Source organism: Lynx canadensis, chromosome X, assembly GCF_007474595.2.
Source record: "Lynx canadensis isolate LIC74 chromosome X, mLynCan4.pri.v2, whole genome shotgun sequence".
Classification (NCBI taxonomy): domain Eukaryota; kingdom Metazoa; phylum Chordata; class Mammalia; order Carnivora; family Felidae; genus Lynx; species Lynx canadensis.
In genome coordinates this window covers 80,760,257-80,779,876 of record NC_044321.2, presented here as the reverse complement: position 1 = coordinate 80,779,876, position 19,620 = coordinate 80,760,257, and the positions used below count along the sequence as shown (strand labels likewise).

At 39.4% G+C, this 19,620-nt stretch overlaps 1 protein-coding gene and 1 non-coding gene across 2 annotated transcripts; both read right to left on the bottom strand.

Annotated features, from left to right (window-relative positions):
- Positions 1–12,534: 12,534 nt before the first annotated feature.
- On the bottom strand, positions 12,535–12,799 carry LOC115508160. The gene has a single exon (XR_003966946.1).
- Positions 12,800–15,570: 2,771 nt separating this feature from the next.
- Positions 15,571–18,367, bottom strand: TCEAL5 (transcription elongation factor A like 5). Its single transcript, XM_030306552.2, is given in 4 exon segments — positions 15,571–15,663; positions 15,665–16,231; positions 16,884–16,951; positions 18,248–18,367. Coding segments are annotated over 2 exon segments (570 nt in total). The 5' UTR covers positions 16,205–16,231; positions 16,884–16,951; positions 18,248–18,367; the 3' UTR covers positions 15,571–15,633.
- Positions 18,368–19,620: the final 1,253 nt, after the last annotated feature.

The window sequence follows — 19,620 nt, the reverse complement described above, 5'->3', positions numbered from 1 at the left end:
GTCCATTTACCTGCAGAACATTTAAGTTGTTCCTAGTTTTGAGTAATTATGAAGGGAGCTCCTATAAACATTTGTGTATAGGTTTAGGACATTATTGCCTCACGCCTGACTGTTAAGGGAACTCCTTCTCTGACCTATCTGCTTTCAGTGCCTCCTTTTCCCTTTCCAATTTACCTAGCACATTACCATCAAATTCAACTTTACTCTTCCTTATTTTTAGCTTGTTATTCTCCTGCTCGAAAGTCCTGGATGGCAACCCCACCATCAGAGAAATAAATCCTACTTTCCTCATCCTGACATTCAACATTGATCAGAATTGATTCTCAGGACCCATGTTCACAGCCTTGTCATACACTTCTCTACTGCATCAAAAGGAACTCTCATTCACTGTGCCCCAAGTATGCCTTCTTCTCTCTTTGTCATCAACATGCCATTTTCTTCCTCCTGATTGCCCTCTACTTCCTCCTAAATCCTGGTCCTGCTCATTCTTAGGAGCCCAGACTTCATCACCCAGCCTCTAAAGCCACCACAACTGGAAGTGATCTCTCCCTTCCCTCTCTATTCTACATACAGGATTTGTACCTCTTATATTGCCCTTAGTGAAAGTTGCCTTGTACCTTTGCACTTTTCTGTGTATTTGGAGGGAAGGCATATCTAATCAGGCAGATGGTCAGATGTAGGTTGAAGATGGGGAGTGGGGGGAGTGTCAGGCTTCAGCTTACATGCTGCTTGAGTGGCTCTTATAATTTTCAACGGTGCATCTCCCAAAAAACTCAGAGTTTCAGAAGGAGCTGTTTGCAGATTGACTCACAGATGAAACTTCTTTCTGTCTGCACAAAAAAATGGAGCAGAAGTTTCATTGTCTCCTCCTCTGCTTATTCTCCTTACATGTAGTCTGAGCAACTTTGACACCATTTTTAAGGAAATATCGATAGAAAATATTGACCCTGTTTTCCTAAATACTGATGAGAGAGATCAGACACTCACTGGTGTACACTGACAGGAAGATCATACAGGTGTTTACCTTTATTCTTATCCCTGAGCAATCTCAGTGCATCAATATAACACGTAGCTACCTTCAAAATTAAATTAATCACAGTAGCTTTTAGATATAAGTAGATTTTTGAAACCAATATTACACTATATGTTAAATAACTAGAATCTAAATAAAAATTTGAAATAGGAAAATAAATATAAGTAGATACTTGAAGATAATAGCATTATATTAAAGTGAAAACTATTTTTAAAAAGGAATGAAAAATGTGCACATATTAATTTAACAATAAAGATGTGAGTTCTAGAAAGTAGATACCCTGAGCTTCTGACCTAATCAATGTCCTGTTTTCATGTACCAAGAGGACACTAGGGATGGCTGCAAAGCCCAAAGTCCTCCAAATGGTGTGAGGGCAGAAGAAAGGAAGGTAGCATTTTACCAACCTGGAGCTCTTGTACAAGACTGTGATATCCAGAATATTGTTTTCTATGTTCCCTTTATTTATGTTTTTAATGTTTATTTGAGAAAGAGAGAGCATTAGTGGGGGTGGGGGGAAGAGAGACAGAGGGAGAGAGAGAGAGAGGGAGAGAGAGAGAGACTCCCAAGCAGGCTTCTCACTGTCAGGCTGTCAGTGCAGAGCCCAATGCACGGCTGGATCTGAACCATGCGATCATGACCTGAGCCAAAATCAAGAGTTGGATGCTTAACTGTCTGAGCCACCCAGGTGCCCCTCTGTGTTCCCTTTAGAAGTCACTTCCATAGTTTTTTGTTCTGAATCTCCATATTCAGGAACTCCTCCTGCATGTTTCTTTTTCATTGTTGTTTCAAAGCTCATCCCATAGAAGAGCTTGAGACAGCTATTCCTCTCCTTCACTTCTCTAGCACACTCTGTATGGATTGAAAGCATCCTTCCCAGCATGGCAAAACCTGCTCTACATCCAAAGATTTGGCTGCATAATGTAGATTCAAGTGGCCACCATATGAGATGATTCGCCCCTTCAGAGCACAAGCAGACATAATACATTGGGTCTTTGTTCTACGGAGAGTAGTCCACTCATGTTCTGTTAAGTGAAACACAGAAAACATGATTTCCAATTAGACTGTATCTGTTTCAGAAAGTAAACCCTTCTACCATCCCTCCATACTATATTCCCTGACATTTGGAAATTTGGCATGGATATGTTTCAAAAGTTTCACAAACTACTCAGAATAGCCATTGGCCATGTTCAAGGAAATGAACCTATCTTGAAGCACAACTTTTCATCTCTGCCAGATAATTCTGCCTGCTTCCTGAACTCACAGCTAAATGCTGCACACATTGTGGATTATTGTGGCAAAGAGTTTCTGGTTATCAGAGCATAATGCTTATGAATTGTTGTGAACCTGAAATGCTGTGTCATAACCACTGTCATTTCAAATGTTCCCATGGTATCCGTGTTGGCCACAGTTAATAGGAATCCTTGAGTTGGTCTGCTTAGACTTTAATATGACAGTATGCTCAAGATCCACCTCAGGTAGATTCTTTAGATTGCCTTGTTTAATTAAACCTTGAGATCCACATCTATGTAGAGCCTCTTATTGGGTTCAGGGTAGGCACACATCAGCTGTACTACAGCTTGGGCCAGGCAACCTTTTCCTGTGGCAGAAGCTGAGTTGTTTGAGAGAAAGTGCCCTTGCTAACAGGCTTGGTGCTTTTAAAAATTAAATTTATAATAAAAAGAAAGTCTCTGCTGGCCTCTTGATTCTGCCTACATTACCTGTTCTACATTATCCTTTAGATGCTGTATTTTCCCATCCTAACACTTTCACCCTGTTTTGTTGGCTTTCTACTTTGTATCCCTCCCTTACCTAAAAGTGCCATAAGCACAAAAACTTTATCTGGCTCAACTTTGTAACCACTCCAATGTTGATAGAAACAATTAAGTTGGTGCAAATAATTTAAATCAATATGGGAATGATTAAATAAATTATCCATACTGTAGAAATTGTGTAGATATAAAAAGGAATGAAAAATGTACATATAAGTGACATTGAATTATATTAAAATAATATTTTTGGGGGGCCCCTGGGTGGGTCAGTCAGTTGAGTGTCTGACTTCAGCTCAGGTCATGTTCTCACAGTTTGTGGGTTTGAGTCCCACATTGGGCTCTGTGCTGACAGCTCAGATCCTGGAGTCTGCTTCAGATTCTGTGTCTCTCTCTGCCCCTCCCCTGCTCATGCTCTATCTCTCTCTGTCTCTCAAAACTAAATAAATGTTAAAATAAATTAAAATTATATTTTTGAGTGAAGGAAGTGGCATAATAGTATTTAGAAAATACTCTTTCATGCACATACACATGATAAATAGATATATGTGTGCATAACTAGTTTATTAAGTAGTTCAAATTTTCTGGCATAACATGGAATGGTTTTATTTTTCAAGTAATTGCTGTCAACTGTAGTCTGTCAAATTCTCCCTTTCTCACTGAATAATGAGTCCATGTAATGACATTTCAGTTTGTTTTCTCAGCTATTTAGTCAGTTTCATTCATTAAGAGAGTTTTATTATATGGGTTCTTGAAACTCAGCCTGGTGTATTTTTTTTAAAGTTTTTGTTCTGAAATTATTTTAGTTCTAGTGAAGACTTTTAAGGATAGTACAAAGAGTTCCCATATACCCTATGTCCAGCTTTGTCTAATAATTATGTTACATTTATAAAAATAAAGAAATTAACTTTTGTGCCCTACTATTAACTAAATTACAGACTTTATTCAGATTTCTCCAGGTTTTCTACAAATGACTTTTCTCTATTCCAAGATTCAACCCAGGATACAAAGTTAACACATCTTTTTAGTCTACTCTGCTCTGTTGTAGTTTCTCAGTCTTCCTTGGTTTTCATGACCTTGACACTTTTGAAGAGTGAGGGATTTTGTAGAATGTTCCTCAATTTGGGTTTGTCTGATATTTTTCTCATAATTACACCAGAGTTACTGATTTGAAAGAAGAATATCACAGAGGTGAAATGCCATTTTCATCATAATATCAGGCTTACATAATATCAACATGACCAATCAATGGTGAAGTTAATTTTCATCACTTGGTTAAGATGATGTCTACTGGGTTTCTCCACTTATAAAGTTACTGTTTTTCTCTTTTTTTACTCTATTTGTTAGAAGCAAGTTACCAAGTCTAGCTCACATTAAAGAGGAGAGGAATTAAGTTCTACCCCCTGGATGGGGGAGTACCAAAGAATTTGTAGATATGTGTTTGAAAACAATCATAGTAGGGTGCCTGTGTGGCTCAGTCAGTTAAGCATCTGACTTTGGCTCAGGTTATTATCTCATGGTTTGTGAGTTGGGGCCCCATGTCGGGCTCTGTGCTGACAGTTCAGAGCCTGAAGCCTGCTTTGGATTCTGTGTCTCCCTCTCTCTGAGCCCCTCCCCCACTCATGCTCTGTCTCTTTCTGTCTCTTAAAAAATAAACATTAAAAAAATTTTTAAAAATGAAAAGAAAATAACCATAGTAATTAATAAATAATAGGAGTCAAATAATTTGAAACTATGAAAAATATCCTGTGGATTTTTCCTGCAGCAATTATTACAATGATGCTCTTATGGTAAAATTTTTATATCAGTCATTTCCTTCTACATTTAATACTTCCAAATTATTTATTATATTAAAGATTTGTCCTCCCCCTCCCCCGATTTACTTATTGATACAAATCTTTGTTTCTATCACTATGACTCATGAATTTTTAAATCTTTGGCATTATAATTCAATACGATCATTATTTTTGGGGGTTTTTTCCCCCCAAATTATACCACCCTTGGCCATAGGGGCTCTTTCAGGTTAGCATACCATTATCCTTTTTCTGCTTCCTTGCTTTCTGGTACTACAAGATATTCCAGATTCATCTTGTATTTTCCTTTTTCCAATGGCCCAATAATCAGCCACTTCTCCAAGAAATCTTGGTTACTTTTATTGGATAATCATATATAATTAAGATCTGAATGCAAGATGTATCTGTTGCTAATGGAGTGTCATTGTTTCTAGAACTTCTCAGCTGATAGAGCAAAGAGATGTATGTATACCTACATCTATTTATTGTGTCTGTATCTCTCCTTCCCTCCTTCTCCCCTCCCCACAATACATACATTCATACTTATGACTCTAATCCATTATGACAGGTATTAATTTAGCTTTTTCTCCACTTATTTTTAAAGTTTTTTAAAATTTATTTAAGTAATCTCTATACCCAATGTGGGGCTCAAACTTGCAACCCCAAGATCAAGAATTGCATGTTCTTCTGACTGAAACATTCAGGCACCCCAGTCCCTCCACTTATTTTTAACTTCTGTCACTGACAGTGAGAAACCGGGTTCTCCTTATATATGATTGATTGATTGATTGATTGATTGACTGATTTAACCCTACTATATATTTAAAGTAGTTTCAGAATTGTTGTCATGTATATCTGTGGGAAGCAAATTTCCCAATAAGAGCACAGAATTTATTTTGTCAGTTCTTTTTGTCTTCATCCTTATAATATACAGTGAAAACACTATTTTCCAAAGCATCTTAGGTCAGCTCTTTTCCCCCCACCCTTTCATAAGGTTAGGGCATTCATCTGTAATACAATGCCTCAGATTTAGATGATTTATATTTTTTTCATCCCTTTTCTTTCAATCTACTTGTGAATCTAAAGTGTGTCTCCTATAAACAGCATATAGTTGGATCTTTTTAAAATTCAGTCTGACAATTTTGCCTTTCATTTGAGTTGTTTAATTCATTCACATTTGATGTTATTGATGTAATTATTTCTGCCAACTCACTTTTAGTCTGTCATATGGCTCATGTATTTTTTGTTCCTCTATTCTTCCTTTCCTTCCTTTTCCTTACATTAATTGAATATATTTTAATAAAGAATTTTAGTTTCTTTAATAACATTTTCATTATATTTTTCAGAAGTGTTTCCTTTGTGATTGTCCTAGGACTTGAAACATACATCTTAACTTACCAGGATCTATTTCATATTTATACTAACTAAACTCCAGTAAGACATAGAAACATCATTCCCATACAGTCCTATTCCCTTTTTCCACTCATTTTGGTAATATTGTTATACATATCACATCAAAAAATCTTATAAGCCCATCCATTTTTATTATCACTTTACATAACTTTATGTCTTTTATGAAAGATGCGAGAAGAAGGATAGCAAGTAATATCCATAGAATTATGTTAGTCTCCTTATTTATCACTTCTGGTTCTCTTCGTTTCTTCAGAGGTATTTTAGTTACCTTGTGGATTCATGTCCTTATCCTAATACAGCTTTGCTCCCACCCATCTCCTTTGTGCTCTTATTGGCAGATATATTTCAGCTCTATATGTTATAGCCCCAAACAACACATTATAAATGTACTGTTTTAAACAGTTCCTTTTCAAAATCAGTTAAGCAAAGGAAAGGGAAAAATACGCACTTGTACTGTCTTTTAGAATTACATAATTACCTGTATGTGTGCTTTTATTTTCCATGGATTCAAATTACTGTCTGGGGTCATTCACATTCAGAACTAGAGAACTTTCTTTAGTATTATTTGTAAGGTGAGAATGCTAGCAACATATTCTTTCATTTTTTTATCTATTTCTTTATTTTGCCATCATTTTTGAAAATTAACTTTGGTGAACACAGAATTCCTGGCTAACAGGTTGTATCCGTGAGCAGTTTGAATATGTTGTCTTCCTTCCTTCTGGCATCCATTATTTTGATGATAAATTAGCTATTAATCTTACTGTGGTTCTCTTATAAGTAAGGAGTTATTTTTCTCTTGGTTTTTTTCAATATTTTCTTCTTGTTTTTGGCTTTCAGTATTTTACTATGTTGTGTCTGTTTGCCAATCTCTTGCATGTATTCTACTTGAAATCCACTGAGCTCCCTGGATATGTAGATGAATATTTTTCATTAAATCTGGGAAGTTTTCAAACCTTATTTCTTTGAATTTTTTCTCCTCCTTTTCCCTCTGCTTTTGGTATTCCCATTATGTACATGTTAGTCCAATTAATGCTATTCTATGTTTCTCTGAGACTATTCAGTTTTCTTTTTTCTCTCTTCTTTAGATTACATAAAATCTATGAATCTTAGAATTTACAAATTCTTTAGATTACATAAAATCTATGAATCTTAGAATTTACAAATTCTTTCTTCTGCTAGCTTGTTTCCTCTCATGAATTTTTTATTTCATTCTTTGTACTTTTCAGAATTTCCACTTGTTTCTTTTCATAATATCTCATTTTTATTTTTTTCTACTTGATTTAACATTGTTATCATACTTGCCTTTATTCTTTAATCACAGGGTTTTTCATTCTTGAAATATATTTATAGTGGCTACTTTGAAGTTTTTGTTAAATTTAACATCTGGTCACTCTTGCAGGCAGTTTCTATTGCCTGCTTTGCTCCCCATACATGGGCATACTTTCCTGGTTCTCTGCATGTCTTGCAATTTTTTAGGTAATACATTTTAGCAACTCTGAGTACTTGTGTTCTTCTCCTGGGGCTTATTGTTGTTGTTGTTTGCTTGTTTGTTTAGTGGCTGGCTATTTTAGTCATGTCCATTTCTTCCCAGCTATGTGAAGACTCTTTCGTTGTTCCTGAGAGGGCACAGAATGGGGTATGCCCACAGTCACTGTTGTATGACAATGGTTTTGTCAGTTCTCTTCACTGTCTTTTTTCCTGAACATACTTAGCTGTTAAGCTCCACTAATAGCTGGCTGATTGTTCTGTTCTTTTTCTTTTGTTTTTAATTAAAAAAAAATATGTTTCATTTATTTTTGAGAGAGAGTGCAAGTGGGGGGAGGGGCAGAGACAGAGAGAGAAAGAGAGACAGAGAGAGACAGAATCTGAAGCAAGCTCCAGGCTCCGAGCTGTCAGCACAGAACCCAATGCGAGGCTTGAACTCATGAACCATGAGATCATGACCTGAGCTGAGGTCAGATGCTTAACTGACTGAGCCACCCAGGCACCCCTGTTTTTAATTTTTTTAATGTTTATTTATTTATTTATTTTGAGTGAAAGAGCAGGGGAGGGGCCGAGAGAGGGGGACAGAGGATCTGAAGCAGGCTCTGTGCTGACAGCAGAGAGCCCAATGTGGGGCTCAAACTCATGAACCTGGAGATCATGACCTGAGCCAAAGTCAGATGCTTAACCAACTGAGAAACCCAGGTGCCCTATTGCTATATTGTTTTTGAAACTGCTCTGGGGCATAAATTGCTTCACAGATTTATGGTATGAAATTTTGGCTCCTTTTCAGACATAGTTTTTGATGTCATTGTTTGATGTTTGTTTTGATCCCAATAAGAATCTACTTATCTGTCTCTTTTTCTAATCCTCTGATAAACTAGCTGGCATAATGTTAAGTTACATCTCTAATCTACTGACATCCTCTTAATTGCATTTGACCACAATCTTCATTTCTTATCATGCTTTCAAACTTCAACCTCTCCACACTGTGTGACAGTGCTTTGGAAAGGGATTGGAGCTCTCTGCTTCAAAACCTGCCTCTCCCAATGGGAAAAAAAAAAAAAAAAAAAAAAAACCCTCTGATACAAGGCTCTGGAGCTAGGGATGGGCACAGTGGCACAATTCTCTTTGAGTGACACTCCTGCTTTAGGACCTGTGCACTTGAATGGGGATTAAGTACCATCAAGTCTTCTTGACTTGCCTGTCCCAGGGTACTGGGGGCCCAGTATTCTTAGCACACTGTGCTGAAGGAAGAGCTTCTTTCTGATAAATTGGGCCTGGGCAGAAGGGAGCCCTCACCTTTTGGCTACACTCACCTAAAACTTATAGTCTGAGCAACAGATTAACTCAAAGCAGTATAAGAAGTTCCTTCTCTCCTGGAAAGATAAAGTGACCCTTCAGATGTGAGCTGAGGTGAGAAGGGAACTGTGCTCTTGGCTGTACCCTTCTGGAGTATAATTTCCATTATGCTGAGCTGGGAAGGTGTAAGGATGGAGAAAGTCTTGGTTCAAATGTCACAGATTCTCATTGTTCTTATTGTTTTAGATTTTTTAAAGAAATGTATCATTTTTTTTCCATTTGCTCTATACCCTTATGATAATTTTGAAAGAATTCAAATGGTTATATTAAAAAATAACTTTCAGCAATTTCACCGGGGAATGGATCCTCAGAGTTCCTCACATTACCATGCCAGAAGTGGAACACCAACCACAGTTATTTTAAATTCCCTGTCTGATAGTTTCAAGACCCATGTCATATTTGATTCTGGTTCTCATTATTGTTTTGTCTCTTCAGAATGTTTTCTTTTCTTGTCTTTGTATTTCTCATCATATTACCTGAAAACTTGGTAAGATAGTAATTACTGAGGTAAATAGAGTTTATGACTGAAGATGAACATGTCCTTCCTGCTAAGTTTTTAGTATGGAAGTTTAATCTAGTTAGAAGTTGGGCTTAGTTTGATGTTTTCTTCCCATTGGCTTTGAGTCTTTCCAATTGGCTTTGCAGTTTTCTTTTGCTCTTCTGAGAAAGAATGTTTCTTGCTGTCCTCCACTGTTATTTTTACTCAGTGGTTGTTAGTGTCGTGTTGCAGAGAGAGGGACAGGCATTCTCTGATGTTCTGATAAGGTCTTCATCTTAGGTAAGCACTGTGAACCTGAGTTTTAGTGATGTAACCTTTGCATGTACTCATGCCTCTCCTTCAGATACAATGCTGAACCTAGCACACATGCCTGCTCCCTCCCCTCATAGAGCTTTTTGTTTTTCCATTTCCTTTCCCCAACTGCTGTGGGGTTCTACGTGTGCCTTCAAGATCTGGGTTCTGTTGTCCTTCTTCCTGCGTGATTAAGTCTTTTGTTTATCAGGGGAGTTTAGTCTGGTTGGAATTTCATCAGTGACTGCTGTCTCAGTCTCTTAGCTGGCACTTTGGAGCAAGCTTTCTCAGATTCTCCCTGATCGTCCCTAGGAACACTTGAAGTTTTTGGAATGAAACCTGAATGTAAGCCCTTTATATCTGCAGCCCTCGGGGACTTCACACACTCATGCTAGCCCTCACTCAGTCTTTAGAAAGTCATTAGCATTTTCAAGCCAAATTTTCTTACTGGTCTACATGCTGTTTGGTAGTGTCTATCCCAGATAAGCAGATACTCAGCTCCTATTTCTACCTCCACAAGTCTCTCTCTAGATCTTGTGATAATTGTTTGCCCTGTGAACTCAGTTCTCTGAGAGTTTTAAGAAAAATTGTTATTTTGCCATTTATACAACTTTCTTTCCTGTTGTAGTGTGAGTGCTATTCTTTTTAGCTCTCCATTTGGGGATGAAACCAAAAATTGTCTTGTTCATTTTACAAATTAAATAACACTTGATTTAAGATTCCTTTTGGTTCCCATAAGAAGTACAAACTCTTTTGCTCTAGTGGCTTGCAGTGGACAGGGAGTTGATATCTATTCTCAGGAACATTTATTTTCTTATCCCAAAAGTATTTATGGGTTGGTAAGATTGTGAGGGAGAAGCAAAGTAGCTATCTCTTATATGACTATCCTTAGCAACATAGGTCATTCTTTGTTGGCTAAAAGGAACAGGTAATAGGTTCCATAGTCTCCAATGACAGAAACTCTTCATTGTTAGTCATAAGGCTTTATTGTTTGTTTGTTTTCTCTGTCCTTTTCACTTTTGAAGTATGAAGGAGAATTTTGTAGGGATGGAAATTAAACTCCATACCATAAAAATTTAAAGCATTTCTCCCTTTCAGAGCCAGTTAAAACCTGGATTTGAACAGATAATTTGAGTTTTGAAGTAGACATGTTGAACCCTTCTCTCAGAGTCTATTGAAATAGCCCCAGAACAATAGGCATGGGGATGAAGTTAGGACAATTACTCCAGCCAACCTTGCTCCGACTCCCAGAAGGGCCTTGATTGTGCCTGGGCCTGTTTTGGTGGTTTTGTAGTGACATCAGTTCTGTATCTGCCCAGTGCAGTACTTCTAATGTTTGAGTCATCCCAGGCCCAAATGTATAAGAGATTCCAGGCAAAGGGAGCTTAAGAAGGAATGTGATCTTCCAACTCAGGAGAAAACAGGTGTTACCACCTGTCTGAATACCTACATGTACTATAGGAAGAGCCCATGACTTGGAGGCCAAGGCAATTGAGCCGTGAATTGGCATTAAATGTCTTTTAAAGGCATTAATAGTGGAGGAAGCAATGCCATTGTGAGCCTTGCTCTTTAGATCTGTCATCTGAAAAAAACATTACCACTATTCTGACATCTTAAAGGATTGGTTGGTCAATAGGGTGAAGATAAAATTCAAATCCTTGTATTTAGGAAAGCAAACTAGTTAATCATCATCGCCTTAGAGCCAAGTAAACCCAAGTTCCAATATTGGCCCTTCCCCTTACAGTATGTGACTTTGCATAAATCACTTACACTCTATGAGCCTCAATTAAGTCACCTATATGGAAGGCATAATAACACCTTTCTCACAATTGCTTGCCAGAATTGAAGAGTTAGAAATATGAAAAAAAAAATGGGCTGTGAACAGCAGTGATTTATATCACTTCTAGACCACGGTGTGGAAAAATGAGTGTGAGATCTCCATGTATGCTTTTCCTCTGTTGCAGTGGTATCGTGATTAGTCTGGATCTCTGGGAAACTAGAGGGAGCAGAACCTGTCCATACCCAATCCTCATGAAGTTTCAAAAATAAACCTTTGTTGTGGTAGGCCACTGATGTTTTGGGGTTGGTAGCTACCCTAGAATAAGCTTAGCCTAACCTGACAAATGCACAAATGGTCCTCAGAGTTAAACAACAGAATCACTGAAGGCTTGTTACAATACACATTAGATGTGATAAAGCTATATTAGGAGATAGGCAATAGATATGGAGATTGTGATGAGAAGAGAGAACTACTCAATTATGGTATCAGAAAGCCAGTGGATAATGACTAAGTTAATAAGTTAGAAAATAGCTGTTACAAGTCATATATCTGATAAGAGAATTGTAGCCAAGATCAAGAAAGAACTCAAAACTTGACAATAAAAAGGCAACCAACCCAATTTTAAAATGGGTAAAGGATTTAAATAGACATTTCTCCAAAGAGGATATACAAATGAACAATACACACATGAAAATATGCTCAACATCATTAGCCATTAGGAAAATGCAAATCAAGACCACAATGGATTCCACTTTATACTAAGATGGCCAAAATAAAAAATGCAGGCAATGGCAAGTGTTAGCAAGGATGTAGAGAAGTTGGAACACTTGAACACAGGATCTGGATGGGACTGTCAAATGCCACAGTTGCTTTAGGAAACAGTTTGGCAGTTCCTTAAAAAGTTGTACATAGAATTACCACATAGCATAGCAATTCCACTCCTAGGTATATACTCAAGGAAATAAAACACATATTTAAATGCAAAAAGTTGACATTACTGTATAATATATATGAAAGTTGTTGAGAGTAAATCCTAATAGTTCTCATCACCATATTTTTTTTCTTTTTCATTTCTTTTCTTTTTCTTTATTTCCTTTTTTGAGGAGGGAGATCCCTGCACGGAGGAGGGGACTTCTCGGGAGGGAAGCTTTTCATCTCAGGTCAGCTCCTCAGGGCTAGGGTCACACCTTGATCAAATACTATCAAAGTGTGGGGGAGGGCAAGGGCTCAGGGATTGGGGCACACACTCACCTTGCATGGCCCACTCGCACACTCATACAGTCGTGCATCCACTCAAAACTCAGACTACATGAACCTTCCACGCAACACCATTGCACCACACAGGTGGTGCTGCTCCAGGCCCCTCTCCCAACAGGTGTTTTGTTTTGTTTTGTTTCTTATCATATCTATATGAGATGATGGGTATACAACTAATTATTGTGGTAATTTACAAATATGTAAATCAATCCACATGCTGTACATATTAAACATATAACAATGCATGTAAATTATATTTCAATAAAATGAAAGATTTCAAGTAAAAAAAGAATGGAAAAAACATTTTTGGTTCTTTCAGCAGAAATGAATAAGTAGTGTATCACATACTACACACCTGTGTTTACTTTAAAACAGACAAAAAACAAGTACATTAAATTTAGAGTACCTCTTAATAAAAGGAATCAAAGCATTTAAATGAAGTTAATGCAACTTTGGACATAATCATTAGCATGCACTGAGGTTATCTACATAATAAGCTAAGACAGAACCATAATTTCTGTACTTGTAAATATCATATTTTGTCTTCTCAATGAAGTTTATTTTAAAAGGCAAAAAATCCCATGTACATGAATTTTTAGTACTGATACATGCTACTATATGGATGAAACTTAAAAACTTCATGCTACTTGAAAGGAGTCATATATTGTATGATACCATAGATATGAGATGTCTAGAATATGCAAATCTGTAGAGACAAAGTAGATCATTGTTTGCCAGGAGCTGGGGGGAGAAGAGAATGGGAACACCATTATATGCTAATGTGTATAAAGTTCTTTTCAGGGTGATGAAAATATCCTGGAACTAATAGTGGTGATGGTTTCAGAACTCTGCTAATATACTAAAAACCAATAAATTGTACACTTTAAAATTAAGGGTGAATGTTGTGGTATGTGAATTACATTTCAATGCAACTGTTTATAAAAAAAGAAATTGCAGCGTAAGTATATTATTCAGAAGTATGGAGATAAATACTAGAAGAAACCAAAAATGTTTATGGTAGTTGCCTTTGGAGGATGAGAATGTGGAATGGCAAGGCAGACTGAGATTTTTAATAATAAATTTTTTGCACTATTGGGTTAAAAAAAATTACAGGTATCCATTTGATAAAAATGAGCTAAGAACAAAAGACACACACACCGACATTGTGAGGACAAGTCAAAAGAGATTCTTCTATATTGGATGTGCCAGGATTATGAATTTTTGACAAGGTAGCTAGATTATTTTAATGCAGGTAGTCTGCTGGCAGCTAGCAAAATTTGAGACTACTACTATATCCAATGTTAAAATCATTTACCAATGAATTGTGATATAATCCCTGTACTGCTGTGTTCCTTTTGGAGTGTTAAGTTTCAGTTGCTAAAAAATGAAATTATGTGCTCAGGCTTACATATTCAATCAGAGACAGAACTGGAGCAAGAATTGAAGCATTCTGACTTGATAATGTACTGGCTTTTTAAAAATTTTTTTTCAACGTTTATTTATTTTTGGGACAGAGAGAGACAGAGCATGAACGGGGGAGGGGCAGAGAGAGAGGGAGACACAGAATCGGAAACACGCTCCAGGCTCTGAGCCATCAGCCCAGAGCCTGACGCGGGGCTCGAACTCACGGACCACGAGATCGTGACCTGGCTGAAGTCGGACGCTTAACCGACTGCGCCACCCAGGCGCCCCTGTACTGGCTTTTTAAAAAAAAAACTTCTATTATATGTTGTGGGTACCAAAATCAGTAAGATGAATTCTTTGTTTTGAAAAGGGCAAGTCTAATGGGGTAATTATAATGTCTGAAAAGTATATTAATTAAAAATTTACAAAGCATTTTCCCACATTTCTTGTCAGTGTAAAACTACAGTATAACATGGAAAGAGGGACTTTCTCCACAGTTTAGCAGGGAACATAGTGAGGATTCAACTCAGCAGAGACTCTCTGGAAATCAAAGAGGTTTTGTTACCTTGAGGATTCCAACCCACCAGCAGCAGTGAGGCCCTTAGGGGAGTGCAGGACCCATGAGAAGAAGCACAGTGCACATCAAACATAGTATTACTCAAGGTAAAGTGGCACCCACCTCTTAGCTTCCAGGACTTATTCCTGAACACAAGTGAGACTTCCTTCAGCCCTCCCCCAAACAGAGTTCTGTTTCTGTTACTGCAGGTCAGAGGGTAGGAGTCAGCTCAATACAGCTCACATACTCAGTACCTCATCTGATCTTCTCCACAGCCCTGGAAGAGAAGTTTTATCCCCATTTCACAGCTGATGAGACTGTTACAGAAATGGATCTGTAATAACTCTCAGGTTAATTCCTCCATTTTTGAGTCCCAGAGGGAATGTGAATTTAACACATCATTCACATCCTGCCAAAGTAATTTTAAGTGTCTCCACTGCGTTCATAAACTCACTGAACTGTTATTTTGATTGCTTTGTATGTGTTTTCCCATTTTTACATCTTTTATTATTTATTTTATGGTAAAAGTAATCTATGTTTTTTTCAGGAAAAAAGCAGATGAGAGAAGATAATCTCTTCCATTGCTACTACACAGAGAAAGCCACCATTTCTCTTTTGATACACTCATAGTTTTCCCTACTCATGGATGTATTATGTAACTATTTTTTTTTTCAAAAATGGGCTGATGCTGTATATGCGGTTCTGAAAACTGTTTTTTTATTATTATTTTACAATGTACCATGAACATATTTTCCATGCACATGGGTGAAAGTTCCCTACTTAAAGACAGAGTGCTGCAGTTGGGTGAAGGCTGCTGGTAACCGAGAGTGACACCTAAAGCAAAGTATCAGCATAAGGTTAAAGCACATAGCCCGGCAAATGCCTACCAGGGAAAGCAGGGTCAGCAATATTCTCACCAGAGAAATCAGAATTGAAGGCCAAAGGCATTAAACATATGGGACATCTTCTAAGTCCTTCTGGCCCCTACCTCCACCCCTCATTCCTCTGACACCCCGTTGTCCCCTTGGGGCAAAGGGATCCTGTACATCTCTTTGCATCCAATGAAAACCACCCATTTTCTGGTTTTTCCTTAGCTCTTCCTGAGCCCTTGACACATCTCCACATTCTCTCATCATTTCCTCACTGCCCAGGTGCCTTTCCTGTAAGTCCTCCTGATAGTCCTTGGGGGAATCGTCTGTCCCCCTGTCCGTTTTTCTCTTTGCTTTCCTAGGCACATAATCTTCAGCTGGGCGCTTTTCGGCAGCCCGCGACTCACTCTCAGCCTTTGTCAGGGATTCTGGCTTGCCCTCACTGTGTGGTTTTCCCTCATTTTCAGACTTGCCCTGCTTTTCTTGCTTTTTCTCGTCTTCTGGTTGTCCCTCATCATCTGGCTGTCCCTCATTCTGGAGCTTTCCCTCATGCCCTGGCTTTCCCTTCGCTTCCAGCTTTTCTTCCTCATCTGATTTTCCTTCATCTTCTGTATCTACTTCGTCTTCTGGCTTTCCCTCATTTTTGAAGTTTCCTTCATTTTCTGGCTTTCGTTCATTTTCTTTGTAGACCTTTTCCATGTTAAGATTCTCCCTCCTTTGCCTGTCCTAGGAGACAAAAAGGAGAACTTAGGTTGTATAATATAGTTCCTAAAAATATTTGCTTTTATGATTTAGAGTTTTCCTTACCCTACCCAAATTACAGGTGCACTCTTACCTATACATTTTTTCCCTTTCCTCCCCGCTTCCACATGTTTACATGAGCCAGCCTTACAGAAACTTTCACAGGTGCTTCTCTCTACATTTAAGTGGGGTGTGCTGAGAACTGTATAAGAGCAGATTTGTCCCTAAACTTTGCTCTGGCCTTAGCAATGCCCAGGACAATTTTAAATGGGTAGCCCCAACTCACACTGACCTGCAGGAATCCTGGCCAGTTTCTTTTTTTCCTTGCCTGCAGTTGTAAGACTTCTAGAACTGCAGATATAACAGATAATGGCCAGTTCTCAGATTTCAGAGCTATTCTAATATTTTCAAGGGGCTTCACAGATACCATGCCTCTCGTCTCTCACTTCTTTGTTCTTCCCTTGGTCCTCACCAGCCATAAAGCACCATGTTCCTTCCCTTAGGGTCCTGACATAGGCCATGTATTCTGAGACTGCAGTAGGGTGGCTTGGAGGAAGGTTGTCCTCCCCAACCTCTGCTCAAGCTTAAGTCACTGCTACTCCCAGGGGTCCTGGGACAGTTACCTTCTCCCACTGACCTGCACTGATACTGCAGGTCTTTCCTTTTCTTGTTTGGGTTGGTGCCTACAACTACCGACCTGAAGACCTATAAAGAGACAAGAGACAGATGGTAAATGAGAAGTGAATGACTGGCAACTGGGACGCTGTTTCTTTTCACACTATAGTTGTCAACACTTTCCCAACTCGTGCCACCCCCCAATCCTTTTCCTTGCTTCCCAGATCCCCCTTTACAGCCCCTCCCTAATACCTCCATTTTCTACCACTGGGCAATGGCAGAGAACAATTATTTCCAAAGAGTTACTATGTTTCTGAATCTTCCTCCCAAATTTATATCTCATTTGTTTTTGCACCAAAATGAGTGAGGTTCAGAACAGTGATGTTCAGAAGGCAGATCCTGCTGGGCTCAGGTATCTGCCTTCCCAACCCCCCACTCCAGGGTGCCCACATAACACAAAGTCCATCACATTTCTGAAAATGATGAAGATAGAGTCAGGAGGCAGGACTGAAACGTCCAGAGCACTCCTGACACCCCTTGCCTCTCTACATACACAGAATACCACGTTTTCCTACAATGCAAGAGACAAATTATTTCCAAATTCAGTAGATTTGGCTCATCTTATCTCCTGTTAGTGTTCTTTAGTTTAGAAGCCACTCCTCCCCAACAAGGAGCTCCAGTCTCCAGACTGAACCTCTGTCTCCCTTCTTTGCAGCACCTCCTCCCCCCCTCCCCCGCTACCTGCAGGCCATCATTTTCGGCTACAAAATGGACGGAAGTTGGAGAAGAGATGCAGAGAACACAGGCCCTCCCCACCTTTGGCTCACAGGCTGTGCCATCCTCCAGCTGCCCGGCATAGATCAGGCTATTTCCTCCTCATCGTCATCCCCCTCCCCCGGCCCTCTCCGCCAGACGTCTCTGGATAACCTGCCTCCTAGGAGATCCCAGTTGGTACCCATTCTCAACCCCTTGTCCCTCTCCACCTCCTCCCGCCAAGCCCTGGATTTCTTGTACCAAATACACACCCGTTGGGAAAGGAAGGGATAGAGAGAATCCAGTCCTGGACCCGCTCGGGTCTTTGCCCTTTGCCACCCCCCACCCCAGGGGTCCGCAGGTGCCTGTGGATTTGTAGCCCTTCCAGAGAGATGCCTCCGTCTCCTCACATTTCTTTCTGCCATAAGCCCACATTTATCCGGGGAAATAAGAGCTGGTACCCAGACCTCTCCCTCAACACTCATACAATTTCCTGCGCCAAAATGAATGGTGGTGGGAGGGGGTGGCATCTGGAAAGCAGACAGGATCCTCTGTAGCCTCTATCAGTTACCATCCATACCAGTGCACCACCCCCCCCCCGCCCCCCGCAACTTATTCTCTGGTTGTACCGACCTGCAGGGCTATAGGGCAGCTGCCCTCTGTCCCTCAGTCTGAAATCTTTCTCCACGGAAATAGGGAGCTGGTACCTGGAGGAGAGGGACTTCTGCACACGTAGGCCTCTGATCACGTGAAGGAAACGTCACCAGTGGGCTCGGGTCCCTAGTTCCCCTCCCACCAACAGAAAGTGCGTCAGGAGCCAGCCCACTTCTTCCCTTCACTAGCCCCCTTCCGCCTCGCTCTGCTTAAGTCCCCTCCTCTCACCGTTTGAGCCCCTGTCACCCATTTTGGTCTTTGCTAATCCCAAAGATCAAATGTGGCCCCTTCTCCCTATGGTATGTGTTCTGTTTTATCAGGGAAGAGCTACATTTTCTCCTAGGGCAACTGGCCACTGGTACATTTCTGAGGATTGTTTTTTCTTTCTCTCCTTTGATCTCAGAGCACCTACCCCATCCCGTCAATCTACTCAACTTAGCCACTGATTTTCGTTTCTCCTCTCCTCCAGATCTTCACATAGCAGGTACATGGTGGATTGCCAGGTAGGGAAGCAGATAGTTGAAGTGGGGATTTTATTTTCTTCTAAATATTTTTTTTCAGTTTTATTTAATTTGCTCCCCTCAGCATGGGTTATTCTTATAAACAAAAATTAAATTAAGCTATTTTCATTTGGGGGCAAAGAATGTGTTTAGGATAGGAAAAAAACCAACAAGTTTCCAAAATTAAGTTCATTGCATTAATTTTTACTGTATGGAAAATGGCTTGAACTGGCTATACACAAAATATTTTTTTGTAATTTTCATAAATAGGTAGTTCTTCCATGTTCTATTAAAAATACATGTATTTATTGTGCCTAAACAATCACTGAGTGTTAAGTAGACTTGCTGAAATCTGATGGCAGACACAATGTCAATCTTCAACATTTGGTCCATGGCTATTTTCATTCAGAAGTTTAGCTGTTGTGGAAAGGTGGCTGAGGATCTGAGGGATGCAGATATGGTCTGATTTTCCCTGCCCTTTCGAGAAGCGGGGAATATGCAGTTTCCAGATCCCCTTCTCACCTTCCAGAGCCTCTCCTCCTTTGCATTCAGGCACCTATTGCTTACTCCAAAACGAACATGGAGAGATGACCATGGTAGTGACCTGAGTAAATGTCTTTGGATCCTTCCGTCCCTCTTCCAAATTCTCACAGAAGTCAACCCCAGCAGAGATGGGAATGCTGTCCTAACAACTGAAAACCAAGACACATCCCTTCCAGCCCCCTGCAGTGGAAGTTTTCTATAAAACCCAGAGAAATGATTGCTCTGGGGAGAGCCTCCATACCTGCCTGTTCTCTGCCCTTATTCAGAGTGTCCAAGTAGAAGTTTCTTTGACCCTGTCTGCTGCCTACT